We start from the raw sequence: 19,379 nt of genomic DNA on the forward strand, positions 1-19,379 counted from the left end.
AGATGCCCCTATGTGACAGTCACCGTGTGGAAGGGAAGGTGTGTGAAATATATTGCAAACGGAAGTTGGGGATTTTCCAGAGCTGGGACACAATCCGACTAGAGCAGTGTCAGAAAGTGATGGGGGGACAGCGCTGAGGGGACAGCCAGATGCAGCGAGCTCCGGTGCCAGCAGTGCCTTCCAGCCTTGGCTTCCTGGACCTCAGGCCCTCATCTGCGAAATGGGAGCAGAAACAGGGATCTGTCTGATGGCTGGTCGGGGTGAGGGCAGTCATGAGCAGGAAAGAACGCGGCCCTGGGCACAGAAGGAGCCCAGTAAATGGCAGCGGGGCTTGCCTGTCCTGGGGTCCCTGCTGAGGTGTCTGTCTTTGCCTTTGATGCCGTGGAGGAGGGAAAGGTGGGGGAGGGCAGGTAACAGTTGAAAAGGAGCTGGTCTTGTCTCCCCTGCCCTCAACCTCCCACAGCAGATCTATCCCTGAGGCCGGCTCAACTGCCAGACTGCCTCCGGGATGCCTGGGAAACAGTCGCTTGTATGCTGGCTCATCCACCCAGGGTGTGCTGCCTGTGTGCAGTGGGTGGTGCTGGCTCAGAGCTAGGCTCTAGGGATGCGCAGACCGGGTTCAGCACCCCCGCATGGGTGAGTGAGCTCCATCCACAGGCCATGTCCCCGGGCAGCCATTTCCTCCATAAAACTTGAAGCCTCTCTCTGAGGGTCCATAAGCCCATCCATACAGAGAGGGTCCCACCATGTAATAGGTACTCAGTGAACCTGAGCTGTGCCCAGGGTGCATCTGCCCCTCAGAGATCTGGTAGGTGGTGGGGTTCTTGCCTGAGGCCAGCGTGTGCTTGTTCTCTGCTTCCAGGAGAAGTGTGTGGAAGAGCTCTCAGCAGTGACACAGACCCTCCAGGCAGACCTGGAGACGTCCATCCGACGGATTGCCGACCTGCAGGCGGCCTTGGAAGAGGTGGCGTCCGGCGACAGTGACACAGAAAGGTAACCTACAGCGGGCCAGGTGGGGCTGGGGCAGCAGGTAGGTCTCTGTGGTCTTTAGTGGACAGAGGCCGCATTCGTGGGTCTGAGGATACATCTGCTGGGAGACCCAGATGCACTTTGCAGGCTGGGAAGGATAACTGGCTGGCTCCCTGCTGGGGCCACGTCTCCTTGTTCCTGCCAAAGCTGCTTGCCCAGCTCACTGAGCCTTTGGGGAGGCAGTCTGGGGGAGTGGCTGCAAAACGGACCCCCCCGTGTGATCATGGGCAAATTACATGTCCAATCTGAGCCTGATGTTTTCAACTGTGAAGTCAACATACTATTGGATAAATCGCACCAAATTGCCAATTTTTGACTGCTTTTGACCTACAGACTGGATGTCTCATACCGTCAATGCACTACCTACCTCACAGGGCTGTTAGTGAAAGGTAAATGAGACAATGGACGAAAATCGTTTAGAGCAGTGCCTGCGGCAGGGACGTGGTATAAGATGGTAAACTACATATGTGCAGAGTAACGGGCATTCTTTTAAAAGGCAACAGCTGATTCAACAATGCAACATTAGACAGATGACGGACAGTTGGTGAGACCGCTCAAATTCAGTGTCAGGGCTCCCTGTCTTCTCTCACCAGGCCGTGGGTGGGCTGCTCAGCTGGCAGGAGTTTGAGTTGTCCTGGTGGGGCCCAGGCTGGCCGGCCCCTGCAGAAGTGTCCTATTCCCCAGGGCTGCCTTTGTGACCTTGGCATGTTGCTGCCTTGGAAATCACAGCTGCCCCCATCCCTGCCTCTGCAGCGAAGCCTGGGCAGCAGGGAGAGACGTTTTCTTTGCATTGCTTCAGTTCCCTCTCCCATCACCAGCCCGCCATGCCTACATGCACCCGGGTGGCAGCACTGGCTATCAGTCCCCTTTGGTCAGTGTCTCTGTGGGTGATGGTTCGTGCTGCAGGCAGAGCAAGCACATATCAGACCTCGGAGTGCCACCCACTCCGTTTCCGTGAGGACTCTGACTTCAGTGAAGTTCAAGGTCACCCAGCAAATTAGCAGCATGCATCCAGTTAGAACCCAGGGCTGCTCAATCTCCTACGCAGACCTTTGCCTGCCGCACCCCACTTAATCGAGTGAAGGCAGGGACCAGTTGCTGCCCTGTGGGAGGTGTGGCCTGAGACAGCAGCAGGGGAGTAGAGAGAGATGCAAGCTGGCTGCGGTTTAGCCAGTGGGAAGAACTGGGCATCTATATTAGAGCTGACTGTGCCTCATCAGGAAAAAAGACTGGAAGGAAACACGCCAACATTCAAGAAAAGGCATTGCTGCTGACCTCAATTTTTGTTTTCTTTAAGCTTATTTGTATTTTCTAAAATTTCTGCAATGAACATGCACACATATCCTTAGTTATACTGATGGTCTCTTTAGGAGATTTTACTCAGATGCTGTGTACTTTATACACCCAATCTAGAATAGGAACACATTCTTTCCTTGACGTAGTTCTGGGCTGGTCATAAGATGCTCAGACGTTCCCATGAAGATGTTAGTGCTCAGCCTCAGGGAGACGGTCACCCCATGGATGCTCCATGTTCTTTCCTCTAAATAAAGGGCTTTGGCGAAAAACTCTTTGGTTTGTGCAAAAATGGCTTCACACACACTTCCGAGTATTTCCACCAGGCCCTGAAATTTGCACAGTGGCCAAGTCACTGGTGAAACGGCAAACAGTGATGTTCCAGCTGCTTCCCAACTCCTGATTTCATTAAGCATCTCCTGTCTCCCGCCCCTGCTCTAGTTTTATTAGTGTCATGACACAACTTACATCTGTAATTACAAACCCCTATTGTTGATGTTAGCTGTTTTGTCCTTGGGTTGGCTTTTCCATTAATTGCAACTCCAGAGCTTTTGTGTTAATTATAATGAGAATTAATGGCTGTATATACTAGTTTTTATTTTTGTTTTTGCCAATGAGCAAAATTTTTGAACCATTCTTCTGTAGCAAGAGACTGCTTCTTTATTAAATGGAAATTATAAAAATAACAAAATTGGAAAATGGCTGAAGGTCCATGCTTGGAGGTGTGGGTGACAGGCTGGGCGAAAGGCGTGACAAGAAGTAATAGGCAGATTCTTACCCGGGGCGTGAGATCTTGGTGGTGAGGTCACAGGCATCTCTCCAGTCTCTGCTTATAGGGGATCCTCTCGGGCCTTAAAGGGACCCTGCCCTCTCCCTCATCCTAATAGGAGATACTTTATCTCCCTGCACTCCAGGTGACAAGCCTCATGTTCCCCCACTCCGGGTTCTGATGCAGCTTTTCTGTGCTCCAGGCCCTGGAAAGCCCCCCACGCCCTGGGAATCCAATCTGAACCCTAGCTTTCTATCTGCATTTTCATCATCTTTTGTCTTTGGAGCCTTACATAGTCTTCTCTGCTGGATTTCTGATGTCTTCTGAAAACTACTGGTTGCTAAAGTTGGGAGGGACCTCACCTACATTTCAGACACCTGTGAGGTGGGAACACCAGGAGTAAAGCAATGTGTTTCATATCTGGAAATGCCCCAGGCGTGTGAGGATTAGCACTGTTGCAAGTAGGGAGGCTGTTGTGAGGCTCTACAGCCCAACAAGCTTGATTTCCCATAGGGGAGCTGACTGTTCATTTCTACATGACCCTGAGCAAGTTATTAAACCTCCTTGAGACTTAGTCTTTTCCTCTGTAAAATGGATAAGAAGTAGGTGGAAAAATACGAGTCCCTGGTGCAGTATCTGACTCCATGATCAGTTACATTCATTCATTTCAGGAGCTCTTACCAAACACCTGCTCCACAGCGGACGCTATGCTAGATATTTGTGTTTTCCACTTGCTTCTTGTTTTTGTTCTCTGTCTTACTGATGAAGGGAGGGTGAATAAGCTGCCTGAGGTCAGGCAGAAGTCACACTCTGTTGAATTCCTGAGGAGCAGAGCGAGAGAAGAGCTCAGGAACAGCCCTGGGATTCACTGCGCCTGTATTCCGATGGGGGAGTGTGCGTATGTCTGTGACTAAAGCGAACAGACTGATAAATGAAGTGCTGCAATACACTAGCAGGCAGGCAGGTAGCAAGTGCGGTGCTGCGATGCACAACATGTTCTAGGAAGTGAAGAAGTGCCTAAGAAAGGGAAATGGTAGGGAAGCACCTCTCCTCCTCGCCTTTCTGCCTTCGCCCCCCTATTTTCCTCCATGCCCCTCTTCCCTCTCTCCCACCTTTCTCCCTCTCTTTACATAACCCCCAGAAGCCCATAGAATCCCCCAGTTCTTTGAAGTGACCCAGAACCCTGGGCAGGATCAATCCCACAATGTGTGGGTCCATTGTGAAAGAAAAATATGCATCGTCTTGCTCAAAATTCTATCAGAATTTCCAGACATTGCCGGCAGAGCATTAAACCAAGTGTGGGCCCTTCTGGACAGGGGTTGCAAGCCTGTGAAGCCGGTCCTGACCCCGTGGTGGACCTTAGGAAGTATTTACTGATTCTCAGCAGGCCTGGGTCCCAAACTCACTGCCCTGTGACTTGGATTTGAAACTTACATGGAGCATAGAATAGGGGGAGAAGGGAAAAATTACCCACAAAGAAATCTCAACACATTTCGACAAATTAATGTTGTACCAACCATGTTCTCTTGTCACAGTGCAATTAAAATGGTGCTCAACAGTAAAAAGAAATATACAGTGATCAACAATAAGAAATACATAACATTACTAGGCTTCAGGGCCCCCAGCTTCTGTCCCCATGCCAGCCTGTCCTCATCCCCGCCCTGGCAGCCCCACACTGTGCTCCCCTTAATTGTCTTGTCATCTGGGGTACGAGGTTTGCATTGGAGCCTGAGGGATCCATCCGAGGTACTTCTTCAAAGTGAGCTCTCAATTAGGATTCCAACCACACCCGGAGAGGGAGAGAGAATGCACGGCTTCAGCTGCAGGTGACGTTCTTTGAGAGACTTGTTTGAATTATGAAAAGTCACATTTTCCCATGTTGGGAATTAGATCCGAGGGTAACAGGCCTTCCAGGCTGGAAACGTGGTTACGTGATCAGAAAGCCAGTTGGCCCGTGTGGCAGCATTTAAACACATGCCACCTTGCACTAGGGTCTCCCAGTGTCACTTAGACCGCGCATCATGCTCCTTAGATGAATGGAGAAACGCTGTAAGCTGTTCCCCCAGGCCTGGAGCCTGCTCATTACTCATGGAGGGAGGGGTGCATCAGCCACAGACAGCCCCAATGATTCCTGGACCAGGGTCTGTGGCCGCTGTGGCTGTCCCCTTGTCTGGGGGTTTGGGATGGGGTTGGGAGGGAGTGTGGAGAGGTCGATGGGTGACCCCTGACCCCTGGGTCAGCTGAGAGTGTATCAATGCCAGCTGCTCAGGCTGTGATGAATGCTCCGGAAGGGAGTCATCCATTGCTGCATTGAGTGTAAGTTGTATGTTTTCCAGCATATATCCTTTTACCTTGGCTAAAATTCGGCTGCAGTAGGACAAGTAGAAGGATCTGCGTCTAACCAGATTGCAGCTGTCATTCAGGGCATAAATCTGAGCTAATTTATTGAAGTGGGCCAGGTGCTGGCCAGCTTCTAAAGGTTCCTGCTATGTGGTAGGACAGCCTTTGGGAACACCCACAACCCTTTTCCTATAGTTCTCATTTGCCCTCTGCCCTCTTTGAGCACTAAGCATGCCCCGCGTCTTGGGGAGCAGCTTAAAACATCTGTCCGTTATTCTAAGAAGGTGGATGCCACCTTCCAAGTCATAACAGGGGCACTAGTGCGAGATACAAGCCTGGTGACCGCATCCGCCTGGACATCATCAGCCACATGTTTCAATGGTGGCCAGAGACCACCTGGCTTTCTGAGCAGCCGGCCCACTTGGAAGGCCTGGATGTCCAGCCAGGGGGTTCACAGGGAGTTAGGGCTCCAAACTATTTTATCTACTCTAGTATCACAGGAAGTGATGATAATAGTGATTGGTGGTTCTCTCTCCTGAGGACTGACTGTGCTCCATGCTGCACACCTTACCTGCTTTGCATACATTGTGCTCAGGTTGGTACCACTACTGTCCCCAGTTTCCAGATGAGGAAACAAGCTTGGAGAAATCAAGTAGCTTGCCTCCAGCTCACACAGTGAGTGGTGGGGCCATACTGGTGTCCAGGCTGACCCCCTGGCCCACACTTCTCATCATCAAGCTCTGCTGTCATGTCAAATACAGCCCTTCCTCCCCTTTCGCTTGTCAAGGGCTCTGTTCTCTGCCGAGTCACTGGCCTGCCCTTCTGGTGAACTTGTGTTGGGAGCTGTGACGTGGAGCCCCTGTGTCTGTGTGTTACCGCCCAGGCAGTGTTTGAATTCAGGCTGGAGTTGTCTAGCCAAGACTCACCCCAAAGGGATCTAACAGTAGTCACTGAATGAATTATCTTGCTTATCAGAAATCCCTTGTCCACAAATGCCTGGCACCAGTTCTTCTTTGAAAGCCACATACACGAGGCAAAAGAAAGCACCACCGACCACATGTCAGGGGACAGGGTTCCGGTCCCGGCTGCACTGCGAAGTAGACCAGGACCAGGTCACCCACCCCTCAGGGGCCGCTGCTGCACACTCAGCAGATTAACATGATGGTCATCATCGCTACATCAGCGTCCCCCTGCCATGGAAAGACAGAAAATACAGAAGAGAATAAGCAACCATGGGTCTGCTGTGTGGAGGTTGCCGTGCAGAGGGCGACGGGGTCAGCAGGCTTCAAACGCCCTCCTTTAGGTAGAGGGAGACCCTGCTTAACACCAAAGCCAACTCCTAAAGAAAATTCTAGCTTAGGATGAAATGCAGACACCCCCCAATGGGAGTGAGAGAGGAAGGTTTGAGGGTCAGCCCTCCTCCTAGAATTCTCTGCCTGACTCCTTGGAAGCCCCTGTGAGGTCTCCCAGGACTCAAGGGCTCCATGGGCCATGTGCACAGACTCAAGTGTGTGCCAGGACCAGCCACCCGCGCCCTGAAGGAAGTCCACCCGGTGGTGATTTCTACCTCTGAGTTCATGCTTCCCACGATCAGACAGAACAAGGCTGCTGCCTGAAAGCCTCTCCCCACCCCTGCGCCCCCAGTCCCGACTCTAGACCACCTCGGCATAAAGGGGCTGGGTGCCTCCAGCATTTTCTCACCCACAAGGGTGTGATGTGGTTCCCAGAGGTTCTTCTCAACCCAGCCTTTTTCTTTTAAACACACTCTATTTTGTTGAGACCTTCCCAAATGGCAGGCAGTGTGTGGCCCCAGCTGGATACCACCCTTGGTGTGGACAATATGTCATCGCAGGTGGACAAATGGAATGCCTGGCAGGCCTCAACTTGAACCTCAGAGGTTCTGTAAAAATTCCGTGGCACAGGTTCACAAGAGCAACCAGTGCACCAATGCAAGAAAAAAGGGTCATCTTCAGTAAGTGTCCATATCCATTCCTTTTTGTTTCTCCTCATGGCAGGTTCTTTGCCAGAGTCACTGGCTTAGGAGGTGCTAAAAATGATCGCTGATAAGCTTATGTCGTTACAAGATGGCTTTTTAGAATCCTGACCATTTTTTCCCCACATGGTGGTGGAGAGCATCACAGTGTTGGTGGGCCGTAACAGGTCAGACCTCCGGCCTGCTTGTTGGGCAGGTAAAGTATCAGCCTGGGAAACCCAGTTCTTCCTGTGAAGGCAGAAACCAGGACTGAGATTATCCAGACACGGTATAGGGAAGCTGCGGGCACGGCGGAGCCCCGAGAGGCCAGCTCTGCCAGGGGGCAGCCACCGCCGCTGGGGCTGAGGGGGCACGAGGAGCCTCGGTGGGATCCAGAGAAAGCGAGAGAGATTCCAGAGAGCTCTGGCCTTTGGTTGCAGGATGGCACAGCACCAGGAGAGGCAGGAGGGAGAAATTAAGAGAATAAATACTCCGACTGCCCTCACTTCTGTCTTTCCCTCCACCAGTCATCTGAGTTCCCTATGGGCTGAGCCCACAGGAAAGCCACAGGGCAGGGAACACATTGATGCTGCCCATACAGGTGGGTCTTGCCAGCACGTGGCAGGCAGAGAACAAGAGTGGGTGTGGAAGGACAGAGAGAAGATGTCGGGGATGACTGGACATCTCAGAGTGAACTGTCTCTGGTCAGCAGGGAAAGAGCCCTTTCGGAAGGGGGCAAGTGTGAACAGTGGGCCCACCCGTGGGGCATCCTCAGGGAACCATCTAGGGGGAAGGGTGGCCGCGAATGAGCACCAGCACGTGCCTTGATGAGTTCCTTCCTGTGCCTTGACCTTCCTGTGCTGCTCCCATTACAGATTGCTCCTCGGTTGAATGAGGTATGCCCAGCAGAGACCCTGTCTCCGGCAGAGTTCAGGGCAGGTTGCCTTAGGATTCACTGGAGATATTAGGTTGCCCGGTGCCCGTTAGGATTAATCTAGAGCCATGGAATCCTGGGTGGGAAATGGGCCTGAGGCCCCTCCCTGTCTGTCTACATGCTTCGGGCTCCACCCTGCTGCAGCCAGTGTCTGCCCGCCCTCCCTGCTGGACCCCATGAGAAACTTGTTCCATATGCAATGAACCCTCTATATTTAGGGGGAATGCCACACCATTTTGAACTCCATGGCTTGGGCCACAAGGGCCTTCAGTTCTTTTTTGTCTCAGTTAGCATCTGAGAAGATTTATCCCTATTCACCCAGAGCCTCTGCTTCCAAGGCACCTTGTCTACCACATTCTTAGCAGCTTTGGTTAGCTGGAACCAGTGTCCTTAACCTAGTCTGTGAACCAGTGGGTCAAGGGAGTGGTGTCTGTGCAAGAGATCTAGATCATACCATGAAGCCCTCGGATATGGCATTCACATTTGAGCCAGTGTTGGTGCATTTGGGGAGGTGGAATTTCTGTGCTCTTCATGAAGGGTTTTCACCAAAGGTGCAGGGTTCCTGCTTCAGGGCCCCGGTGCATCTCCTCTCTGGTGCACATAAGTTTCAATCACCCAAGCTAGACAAGGCCTCGCCTCAGTTTGTTGGCCCCAACTTGCCATCTCAGGATGGGGCCCCCGAGACCTGGAGCAGGGAAGAGAGTAGGCCGGGGACACATGGTGAGGGCATGAGGACTCAGGTGTCCTTCCACAGCCCAGCCCAGCATGAGGACTCAGGTGTCCTTCCACAGCCCCAGCCCAGCAGAGCCTGAGAAAAAGATTCAGGTCCCTGCCAGGATTAGAGTTTGGTTTACTCACATTGACAACTTCAGTTAACAAAGCTTTTTTTTAAAAAAATATACTTTTTAAAAAGATTTAGGGTCACTCACAAAGATGCTTTTGTTCCATTGCAGGGGTTTTCTATTGTAGCCATAGCAAATGATCACAAATTGAGTGGCTTACACCAGTACAAATTTTATTCTCTTCCCCTTCTGTTGAGTAGAATCCAACCCAGATACCTGGGTTAAAGTCAAGATGTCATCAGGGCTGTTTTCCTTCTGGAAATTCTAGGAGAGATCCATTTCCTTGCCTTTTGCAGTGGCTACAGGATACCAGCAGTCTTTGGCTTGTGGCCACTTCCATCTTCAAAGCCAGACAGGCTGCATCTGAGACCACTCTGTATGGTACAGCTCCTGCTGAACTAATCCAGGGAATGTTCTCTGCTTGTAAGGATGCGAGCGATTAGACTGGGTCCACCCAGATAATCCAGGATACCCTCTCTATCTCTGCAGATACAGAGATACATATAAACCATATCTGCAGAGTCCCTTTTACCGTTATCAGGAAACATTGTTCTAGGCTCTTGGGATTAAGGATGAGGACACTGACATCTCTAGGGGTCATTATTCTGTCTCTCATAAAAGGTGCTGTTGTTATACTGGGGAGGTTAGCAACCTTTTCGTTAAAAGTCTTGATAGTAAATATTTTAGGCTTTTGGGCCATATAATCTTCATCGCAACTACTCCATTGTGCTTTTACAGAACAAGAACAGTCATGGACAAAGTGGAAATGAGTGAGTGCGGCTGTGTTCCAATAAAACTGTATTTATAAAAACAGATTCGTAGGTCGGATTTGGCCCATGGCTGAAGTTTACAGCCCCTTCTTCTATTGGATTCAGCAAGCATTGTCTGAGAAACTTCTCGTCTGGCCTGAGTCCTGGGGCTAAAGGGATGAATAAGACATGTTCTTAGCCCACGAGGGGCTCTTGCAGTCTGGTGGGGACAACAGATGTTAACAGAAGTCCTCAGAGTGACAGATCCTGAGGTTAGGGACCAAGGAGAAGCAGGCTCAGCCCAAGGAGAAGCAGCCAGGTCTTCCAAGGAAGGAGCTGCCCAGACACCAACAGAGAATAAAGAGGTCCCAGCCTGAGGCCTTCGGTGGCTGAGGTTGGCGGTTTGGCTCTCTGCACCCACGTACTGGGCGACTTCACTCTGGTTAAAAGCACGAGGAGAATAAGTCTCACAGACCCGAAATTCATGGCTGTGTGACCCTAGACAGGGTGTCAGGTTCCTTATCCCTAAAATGGAGATACGTGGAGTGGCTCAATGAGATCATGTATTTGTTGAATGGAAGGATGCTCCCTAAAGAATAGCTACTAGTGTCATTAGTCTGAGTTCCCCAGAATGACCTGGGAAGCTGACCACCTGCCCTCTTCTCTGGTTTGCTAGTACTCACAAAGAACAGAAAGCAAATGCCTTGCCAGTTGACAATGATGATGCTATTAAACATAGTGGTACTAGTTGTACTTAAACAAAAGCAGTGGTAATAGTTGCTGCCTTTTAACTTTCAGTATTTGCCAAGAACCATGCTGAGATCTTTATAAGCATTACCTTGCTTAGTCTGCTCCACAATCTGGAGACAAAGTGCAGTTATTAGCCACATTTTACAAAGGAGGGTCAGAGAAGGCAAGTGATTTGCCTAAGATCACACAGCAGCAAAGGTTAGAAGTGGAACTTGAACCCAAGTTTGTCTAATGTCAGAAACTGTGTTCTTCCCCAGCCCCTGGCAGTACAAGGATAACAAACTCTTTCTTGTGCCTCTTTCCAGTGTCCAGACGGCAGTGGATTGTGGTGGCAGGGGCAGAAAAGAGATTTAAGTTGGCCCTAAGTAGAACTGAGCAGCGTACACTGAAGCCAAGGGCAGGCCCCTCCCTGGCCCTCTATGTGCAGTCTGCAGAGGTGACATACATGCCCACTTGGAGAATTACCAACAATGCCCATGAGAGCTCTGACGCCATGGTCATAACATAAAAGCACTGTGGACATATTATTGAACTTTCCAACTTCTTTGAGACAGAGAGAAGTCCATGGCTTATCGTGCCACTGTCCCTTTCAAACACCTTCAGTGGCTCCCCAGTGCCTCAGAATAGACTTTTTAGACTGACGTTTGAGCCATACATATTCTGACCCTTACTTCCTTCCCTGCCTGGGACTTCCATGCCCAGCCCTTTTACAGCCTCCAGACCTATGTGTATGCTATTCCTTCCACCTGAAATTCCTTTCTGCAGACCCTGCATGGCCAGCCCTAACCTTCAAACACGATGTAGCTCACCTGTCACTGCTTGACACCTTCCCTGATGCGTCTGAGCAGCAAGACAGGCTCCCTCCTTATTCTCCTTGGAGCCTACTCTCTGTCCCTCTCTATAGCATTGCTAATTTTCTCCTTTATTTGATGGTTATTTATGATGTCTACTAAGATGAGGTCTTGAGGACAGGGTCAATGTTGAGTTCATGTTTACAGCTCCTTCCCATGGTATATCACACAGAGTATTCTGTAAACAAATAAACTGAGAGATAGATATAGATATAGGTAGACAGGTATAGTTAAGCAAATATACCAGCCAGAAAAAAAAAAAGCATTGAGTACCCACATCAGTGAGAGGCCCCCACAGGCCTCTCCCTGGGCTGCTTTCAGAATTAAGGAGCATAAAAGTAAAGTCTCTCTTCACAAAGACATTCCTGTTAAGGCAGGCAAGGAGTTAAGACCTTCACCTTTGACATATTTTATGAACTTATCATTTTGTATAAAATTCCATACCAAATTTTACTCAAATACTGGAGATGCCTCAACATCTCTATTAGAATATTATCTTCCCGAGAAAGAGCGGTGGTTGGCAGCACAGGCATTGGAATCATAAGGACCAGGGTTTGCATCCCAAATCCGTCACTAACTAGCTGGGTGACTTTGGCCAAGCACCAGTTGGCCTCCCCCAAATCCCATTACTCCCACTTATATCTTGGGGGCAGTACCAGCTCCTTCCTCTCAGGGCGTGTGCTGTGAGCATTGGTTGGGGTGATGCACGTAGCAGCACTTACCACAGCATCCGGCTGTGCTAACGGGTGAGTGTCTAGTTATTGCTGCTACTGTGGTTGTCATTGTATTGACAGCATCTTGCTTTCTGGTTCTAGAGATAACGTCTCCATCCTCAGCTCCCAGCCAGAGGGCAGTGTGCAGTCCTGGTTGAGTTGTACTCTGTCCCTAGCCACAGATGCCACGAGGACCCCGTCTCGACAGTCGGCCATCAGCAGCCACACCCTCAGCCCCAGGTAAGAGAATCTCTTTGCAGCCTTTGGATTGCCAATAGCTTGAAGAATCTCAGATTTAGAGGAGTGTTGTTCAAGTCTTCCATTTCCTCTGGCTTAGGCAAGGACAAACATGGTCTGGACACTTTAAGCAATGACCTTGCCCCTTCCTAGCTGTATGAGTTAAGGCAAATCAGTTGCCTTCTCTGAGGCTTCACTTCCTCACCTGCAAAGCAGGAAATATAACTTCCCCAAACAGCTGAAATGATGAAGATCTAATGCCACCTTCTCTAAAGCATCGTTTTCCAGATGATTGTAAATGGCATGGGGTGAACATGTCTTTAAATAGCTGTGGGTTTATTATAGTTGCCATCTAGCTAAGGCGAGTCCTACTTGTTTTCCATTTATAGATAGTTCTGGATTTAAATTTTTCCTCATAAACATATTCACTTAAGTTCTTTTGTACTTCTGTATTTTTAATGGTGAGTCAGTATAAAGACAATTAGGCTGGATGATTACTCCCTCAGAGATTTTAGCTTTGTTCAAATGTCAGAATTTCATATTTTCCCTACCACAGAGGGGAACGAATCCATCATGGCCGGAGATGGGGCCCCTACACATCTGTAAGATCGCCAACAATAGGTTGCTCCAATGAATGAGCCTCGGGATTCATCCTTAGTTACAGGACTGAAATCCCTCTTCTCTCTTACTTTTCTCTCAGCCCATTTGATTTTTCCTTTTTCCAAGGCCAGCCCTCTTATAATTCAGAACTAATGGCCATAAATCAGAAATTATGGATCAAGCAGATGCATAATTAAGATGAAATGTACACTGCTTCTGCGATAACAGAAAAACCAATGTGATAAGATAAAAAGGAAAAATCACAGACTAATGGAGCAAGCCCAGACAACCCTTCCTGACTTGAAATCTGCTCACTCTGAAGGAGGAGGTTGTCTCCACAAAAAGAAGGGGGTGCAAGTTCACACTAACCTTTTGGGCATATTCAGCAAATGGCAAATGTCTGGCAATGCCTGCAGATAATCTTAGGCAGAAAGGTTGGATGTCAGAAATACCAAAGAGAAGCTACAAGGAGGGGATGCATTTAGGGAGTTAATTAAAGCAAGATTATCTGATTATTGCTCTTAATTAAAAACAAAGGTCCATGTGGAGAAAGAGCCGGGTCCTCCATGGGCACCAAATGATGAGGAATTCTTCTTTGCCGATAACGAAATACCTGTTTTTTTCCTATCAGCCACTAAAGAGGAGCAGACACACAGCAGAATGTGAATGCTCTCTAACGTAATATCCGAGTTTCATAATTATAATTGAATTAGGGTGCATGAAAGGAGCCTCAGCCTTTCAATTACACCCTAAGTTGCCTGGCATCTGTTCAAGTGGGAGATGGGAGGCTGCAGGGGTCAGTACATGGACTGAAGTCAGAGCACTGTGACTCCAACCCTATAATTGCTGCTCTGAAGCTGTGAGATTTGGGGCAAGTGGCTTAACTTCTCTGTCCGCGTGTCCTCGTGAGTAAATCAGAGTGGTTAGCAGGGTTGAAATGATGCGCAAGTTGTTCTCTGTTCAGAGCCTTGCACCTAGAAGCCTGGCACCCTGGCTGCTTTATGAGTGTCGGTATCTATTTGATGCCCAGAGGAACCCTAGGAGCCAGACATCGTGACTCCCATGATACAGAAGAACCTGAGGCCCAGAGAGGCAGCGATAGCTGATTCAGTCCCAGCTGGCTTTACCCCAGCTCCCGTAGCCGTGCCTCAGAATCCCCAGGCAGCCCTCTCTAGAGCTCAGCCTCCCCTTTCCCTGCTCTCTCCCTCTCCAAGCCCTCGGGTGTGTCCAGCTGCAGTTCAGAGCAGAGGTGCCTGCACCAAGGGGGCAGGAGGTAAAAAGGGGCCCTAAGTTCCTTGTCTGTTTCCTTTAGGTTGTTGTCTACTAGTGTTGGCACATGGTTGGTCCTCAGTAAATGTTTGTTGAATGAATAATGGACTAACTTCAGGCTAAAGCAGAACTATTAACCATACTTGGTCACAGCTCAGCACTGACTGTGATTCAGAAAGGGTCGGTCATTTGTTCAATGTTGCACAGCAGGAAAGTGGAAGAGGCAGGATTTGAACCCAGGCCTGAATCCCTCCAAAACCTGTATTTGTATTTGCCGCACTGCTGTGGTTCTCAGACATGATCCAGGAGGTGGATCATTCACCTGGCAGAGTTTATCGCCCAGAAAGCTGGCTTGTTCTTAATACTAAAAGTGCATAAGGACCATCATTCAGCACTCAGCATCCATCCCAAAGATCTATTAAGTGCCTGCTGAGCTCCGTATCCCATGGCATTAAGCACTAAAAATTCTGAGCCCTGTCCTTGGAATATGTTTACAATTTAAAGATTCTAGAACTTCTGAGTTGGAAGGAACCACTGGGATGACCTAGTCCAGTTTGCTCCTTATGCAGATGGGAAACCTGAGTTCTGCAGAGGGAAATATCCTACCTAAAGTTTATTTAAGGACTGAGCTACAGTTCAGGTGTCTTGACGTCCAGTTCTAATTGCACAAGTAATCCAAGAATACTTCCCCCTTTTCCATAATTTAAAATAAAACTAAGAAGGCTAAAATCCCCTCGGCCTTCACTCCTATCTCAGCCCCCTTCCCAAAGCTGGCCGCCACCTTCACTTTGGTGTGTGTCCTTCCAGATGGCGTATTTATAAACATGTGTGTATTGTAGCAAATGCTTAGCATATTTGTGGGCTTTCGAAAACATAAATGATTGGATGCTATCTTATGTGTATTATGCTATCCATAAATTCTTGCCACGTGCTTCTTGCCTTCAATAATGTACCTTGGCCATCTTTCCTTATCAGCATGCCTAAGTCTATCCCAGTCTTCTAAATTCCTGCAAAAGATCTTAAAGTTAGGCCATGGTTTGTTTAACTAGATAGTCTTGTTTCACTTTCAGGGTATTTGCTAATACCTGTAAGCCCTTAAAAAAAAATACACGTTCCTAGGCAAATGATCCTCTGGGTCAAAGGGCATTTACATTTTTAACTTGACTGTCTACCACCAGATCATCCCAGCGTTCTTTCTGCTAGGAGACTACTGGAGTAGAGTATGAGACTTCCGTACACCCAGCCCCATTTTACCTGGCACATCATAGGCCTCACTAAATAAGTCTCTTGCCATTTCTAATTTTACTGAGAAGGAAGGTCACTCTAAAAACAGAAGAGAAGGAGAAAGCAGTCTTCTGCCAAAAAAATAAAAGCATGCCCTGCATTATTTATAAGGGAACGTCAACTCAAGAGAAATACACCTAAAGCTTTATGATTTACAGCCTGGGAATCATGCAGCTGCTGCTGATAAATGCGAGAGCTTCTGGAGTCGGAGATACTAAATTACCTTTGTGGCCCCCAGGGAGGGAGTTTATGGCTTGGTGGAAGCAGTCACACTTGGCTCAGGAGTCCCTCTTACCAGCTGGCTGCAGGTGGTGCCAGGGCTGTCCGGGCTGTCCGGGCTGGCGTGCTGACCTTGGCCCCGGCTGTGTGTCTGGCTGCTCCTGCGTGCGCTTCCTTCTTCCTGCTGGATGAGTTGAAGCATGGGGGTCTCTCCCTGCTTCCTTCCTGTCTGCATAGCATGTCAGGCTTGCCCAGGAGGGTCCAAGGCCCGTCTCACTCTAGACACCCACCCGCACACCCAGCAGAACCCCAGCCTTGCTCATTCACGCAGCTGTGCAGGGGCCCTGTGCCGACAGGCATTAACTGACCCAGCTCTGTGGACGGCCAATGTCTCACTGGCCAGTTGCTGCCTTCATTTTACTGGACAGTTATTCCAAGCCATCCTGACTTTCCTCTAGCCCCTGATCGTCACTCTAAGGAGACACCCTCAACTCCTGGTTCGTTCAAAGAAAAAATAATAATTACAGGCTCAACTTTAGGGGTTCATAAATTCATAAATACAGGGCTTATAAATTCATCTCCATCTCCCATCTTCCTTCTGGTCTCAGAAGACGAGGTCCAGTCCTGTCCGGTGTCTACCTTCTCTCCCCTGCCGTGTTCCAGTCCACCTGGTGTCCCTTCTCCTGCGTCTGCAGTTTCATGTCCCCCTTCCAGCTCTTCTTCCCCAGGTTATAAATACCCTCAGGTCTTCCCCACCCTAAGTCTCTCCTCACCCATCACCCTGCAGCCCTGTTGAGTTACTCCTTTTTCTTCCCTTTGGAGCGAAGCTTCTCCAAAGTGGACTCCACATGCCCACCTTCACTTCCTCACCACATTTATGCCTCAGCTCCTTATAGCCCAGAGCCTGCCCCCAGCTGGAACTTGGCTCACCATGCCGGTGGCTCCCAAGGGGATAAATCAGAGGACATTCTCCAGTTTTAATTGTTTTTTGGATTTCTCCCGTGTTGGCAACTGTCCAACACTTCTTGGAATTTCTCTGTTTGCTTGGCCTCCTAGACAGTTTGCTCCTTGGTGCTACTTAAATTTCTCTTTCCTGGTCTCTTCCTTCCTACCCAGCCCCCAAATGCTGGCGTTCACAGGATGCTGCCTGCCCCTGGCTGTTTTTTTCTTCATCTGATCCCAGGCAATCGTCCTGTGATTTTAACTCTCCCGCTAGAAGCAGGCAACTCTCGAATCTACACTTCCAGCTCTTATGTTCCCCCAAGTTTTCAGCTTATGCATCATATCTAATTGCCTAGCCTGAGAAGATCACCAACTGGATGTCTGCCCGGTGACTTAGCCCAGTGTGTCCAAGAGGCAGCTCCTGCCTCCCCACCCACCCTGTATCATCAGTACTGTTGCATGGATCTATCGTTCGTAAATCTGCCCAGGCTGAAGCCCTGGAGTCATCTTAGGCTATCATCCCTCCCTTTCATCTCCATATTCAGCGGATCCTGAAATCTTGTTTATGCTGCTCCCCCGTCAAGCAAATAGCATGACTCTTTCTACTTCTCTCCAGCCTCACTCCCAACACCTTTAGGTCAAGCTATCATCATTTCTATCCTAGACTCTGGCAAAGAACTTCCAACACCTTCCTCCTTTAGTCCTTCCTTACACCTCAGCCAATATCATCACTCTAAAATGAGAATCTGATTTCTGTGGCTTCCCATCACTTACAGCAAAAGTCAACAAATGACTGCCCACAGACCAAATCTGGCCTTTGACCTGTTATTGTAAATAAAGCTGTATTGGAGCCCAGTTATGTCCATGTTTTTTGTTTTTAATTTTGCATATTGTTTATGATGTCTTTGCACTCTGATGGCAGAATTGAGTGGTTGGAACAGCGATTACATGGCCCCCAAGTCAAAAATACTAGCCATCTGCCCTTAACAGAAAACTTTGGTGATCTCTGCCCTCTAAGACAGAACAGGAAGAAATTCAAACAGCGTACTGGGCTGACAGCGCCCTCCAGGACCTGCCTGTCTGGCCTCAGTTCCGCCGTCGCCCCTTCATGTCCCACATGGTTTATAACTCTCCGGCACACCCGGTGCCACTTCCCTCCCTTGGTCCCTCGTCCATGACACTCCCTCTGGCTGGACACCCTTCCCAGGCTTCCTCACGTGCAAGCTCTTACTTACCCTTCAGGGCTCAGCTCATGTACCCCCTGCCGTGGGCGCCTTCCCTGACCCCCAGCCGGGCCAGGTGCCCCTCTGCCATGGTACTACAGGCTAAGTAGAGCTCAGGCAAACTCCGGTTTAAATGTGTTGAACTTAGTTGTTTGGGGACATTCAAGGGGAACTGCCCAGAGGTTTTAAACTCTGGCCCGGATCCATGGAGATGCCAGAACTTCTCTGCATAACATAAAAGTTGGGATTCTTTGGGATGTAGGTGACTTAAAACCCAACTCAGGCTTGTATGATAAGGAAAATGTATTACCTCATGCAGCTTGGAAACCAAGGGTGGATCTAGGTTCAGGCATCACTAGATCCAAAGATTCAAAAGTGATCATGGGGATTCACTCCCTTGCCAACTTCTCAGCTCTGCTCTCCTCCATGCTGGCTCCTTTTGGGGGCAGCAGGTTGGCGACCAGCGGCTCCCAGCTCATGCCTGCACCACTCTGAGTGCCCCAGTAAAGAGGGCTCCTCTCTTCTCAGCACTTCCTGACCTTGACTTTGAATGGCCAAGCGTGAGTCACATGTCTGTCACCAAAACAATCAGAACGGACAGGAATGAAGAAGCCTCTGACCTTAGGCTCAGGGCAGTGTTCCCACCTGACTCTGGGACTCGGGTGATTTCCACCCAAGCCACAGGGACACTGGGGGAGGAGGGGTTTCCCCAAAGGACCCCAGGAAGCGGGAGAATAATGCTGGGTACATTTAAACAAATAAGCAAAACAAATATTCTCCGCCAAAGGGAAATTTAAATTATGGGAGTGGACAAGATTATGTACATGGAGAAGGAGAGAGAGAGAAAAGGAGAGAGAGAAAACAGAGATTTGAGGACCCCGTTTGGTAGCCTTGGGAAGTCCAAATACAATTAACGTGTATCCTGGTCAGAGGACTTGATCTAACCCTAAATGTCAGGGACCTGTCTATCACCACATAATGAGTAATGCCATCGTTTGGGTTTAATATGGCTCTCCACTGTTGCGATTGGGCTTGTACCATATTGTGGTGTGAGCATGGAGATTATTGTGTAAATTATTCTCGCTCACATAATCATCGTGATTTTAATTACTGTGTAATCTTCGCTAATTACTGTTGTATGTATCATTTGCTTTGGTGCTGATTTAACCCAACTGCTTTCATGTGGCTAAAAGATGACATTAAAACTTCCTTTTTTCTGGGGAAAATGTTCTTTCTGTATGCATTTGCAGCCCCATCCTCTTGGCCTGCAGTTCTTTGTTCAAAGAAAAAGACTGAGACACTACCACCCTCCTCTGGCCCCCATTGATTTTTATGTGGTATAAAGCTGGCTTGAATTAGTAAA

General features: G+C 49.1%; 1 protein-coding gene across 8 annotated transcripts in view; it reads left to right on the top strand.

Annotated features, from left to right (window-relative positions):
* The window catches only part of MYO18B (myosin XVIIIB), a 234,028-nt gene that overhangs the window by 198,903 nt on the left and 15,746 nt on the right, over window positions 1–19,379 (top strand). For 7 of the 8 annotated variants that reach the window (XM_073223995.1, XM_073223991.1, XM_073223990.1 and 4 more), the window contains exons 39-40: window positions 863–993; window positions 12,345–12,482. In XM_073223995.1, the coding sequence (XP_073080096.1) occupies window positions 863–993; window positions 12,345–12,482 (269 nt within the window). Of the gene's footprint in view, window positions 1–862; window positions 994–12,344; window positions 12,483–16,967; window positions 17,620–19,379 lie in introns of those variants that run through there. The other variant, XM_073223997.1, reaches the window with a different exon arrangement.

This window comes from Manis javanica, chromosome 15, assembly GCF_040802235.1.
Source record: "Manis javanica isolate MJ-LG chromosome 15, MJ_LKY, whole genome shotgun sequence".
Lineage (NCBI taxonomy): Eukaryota > Metazoa > Chordata > Mammalia > Pholidota > Manidae > Manis > Manis javanica.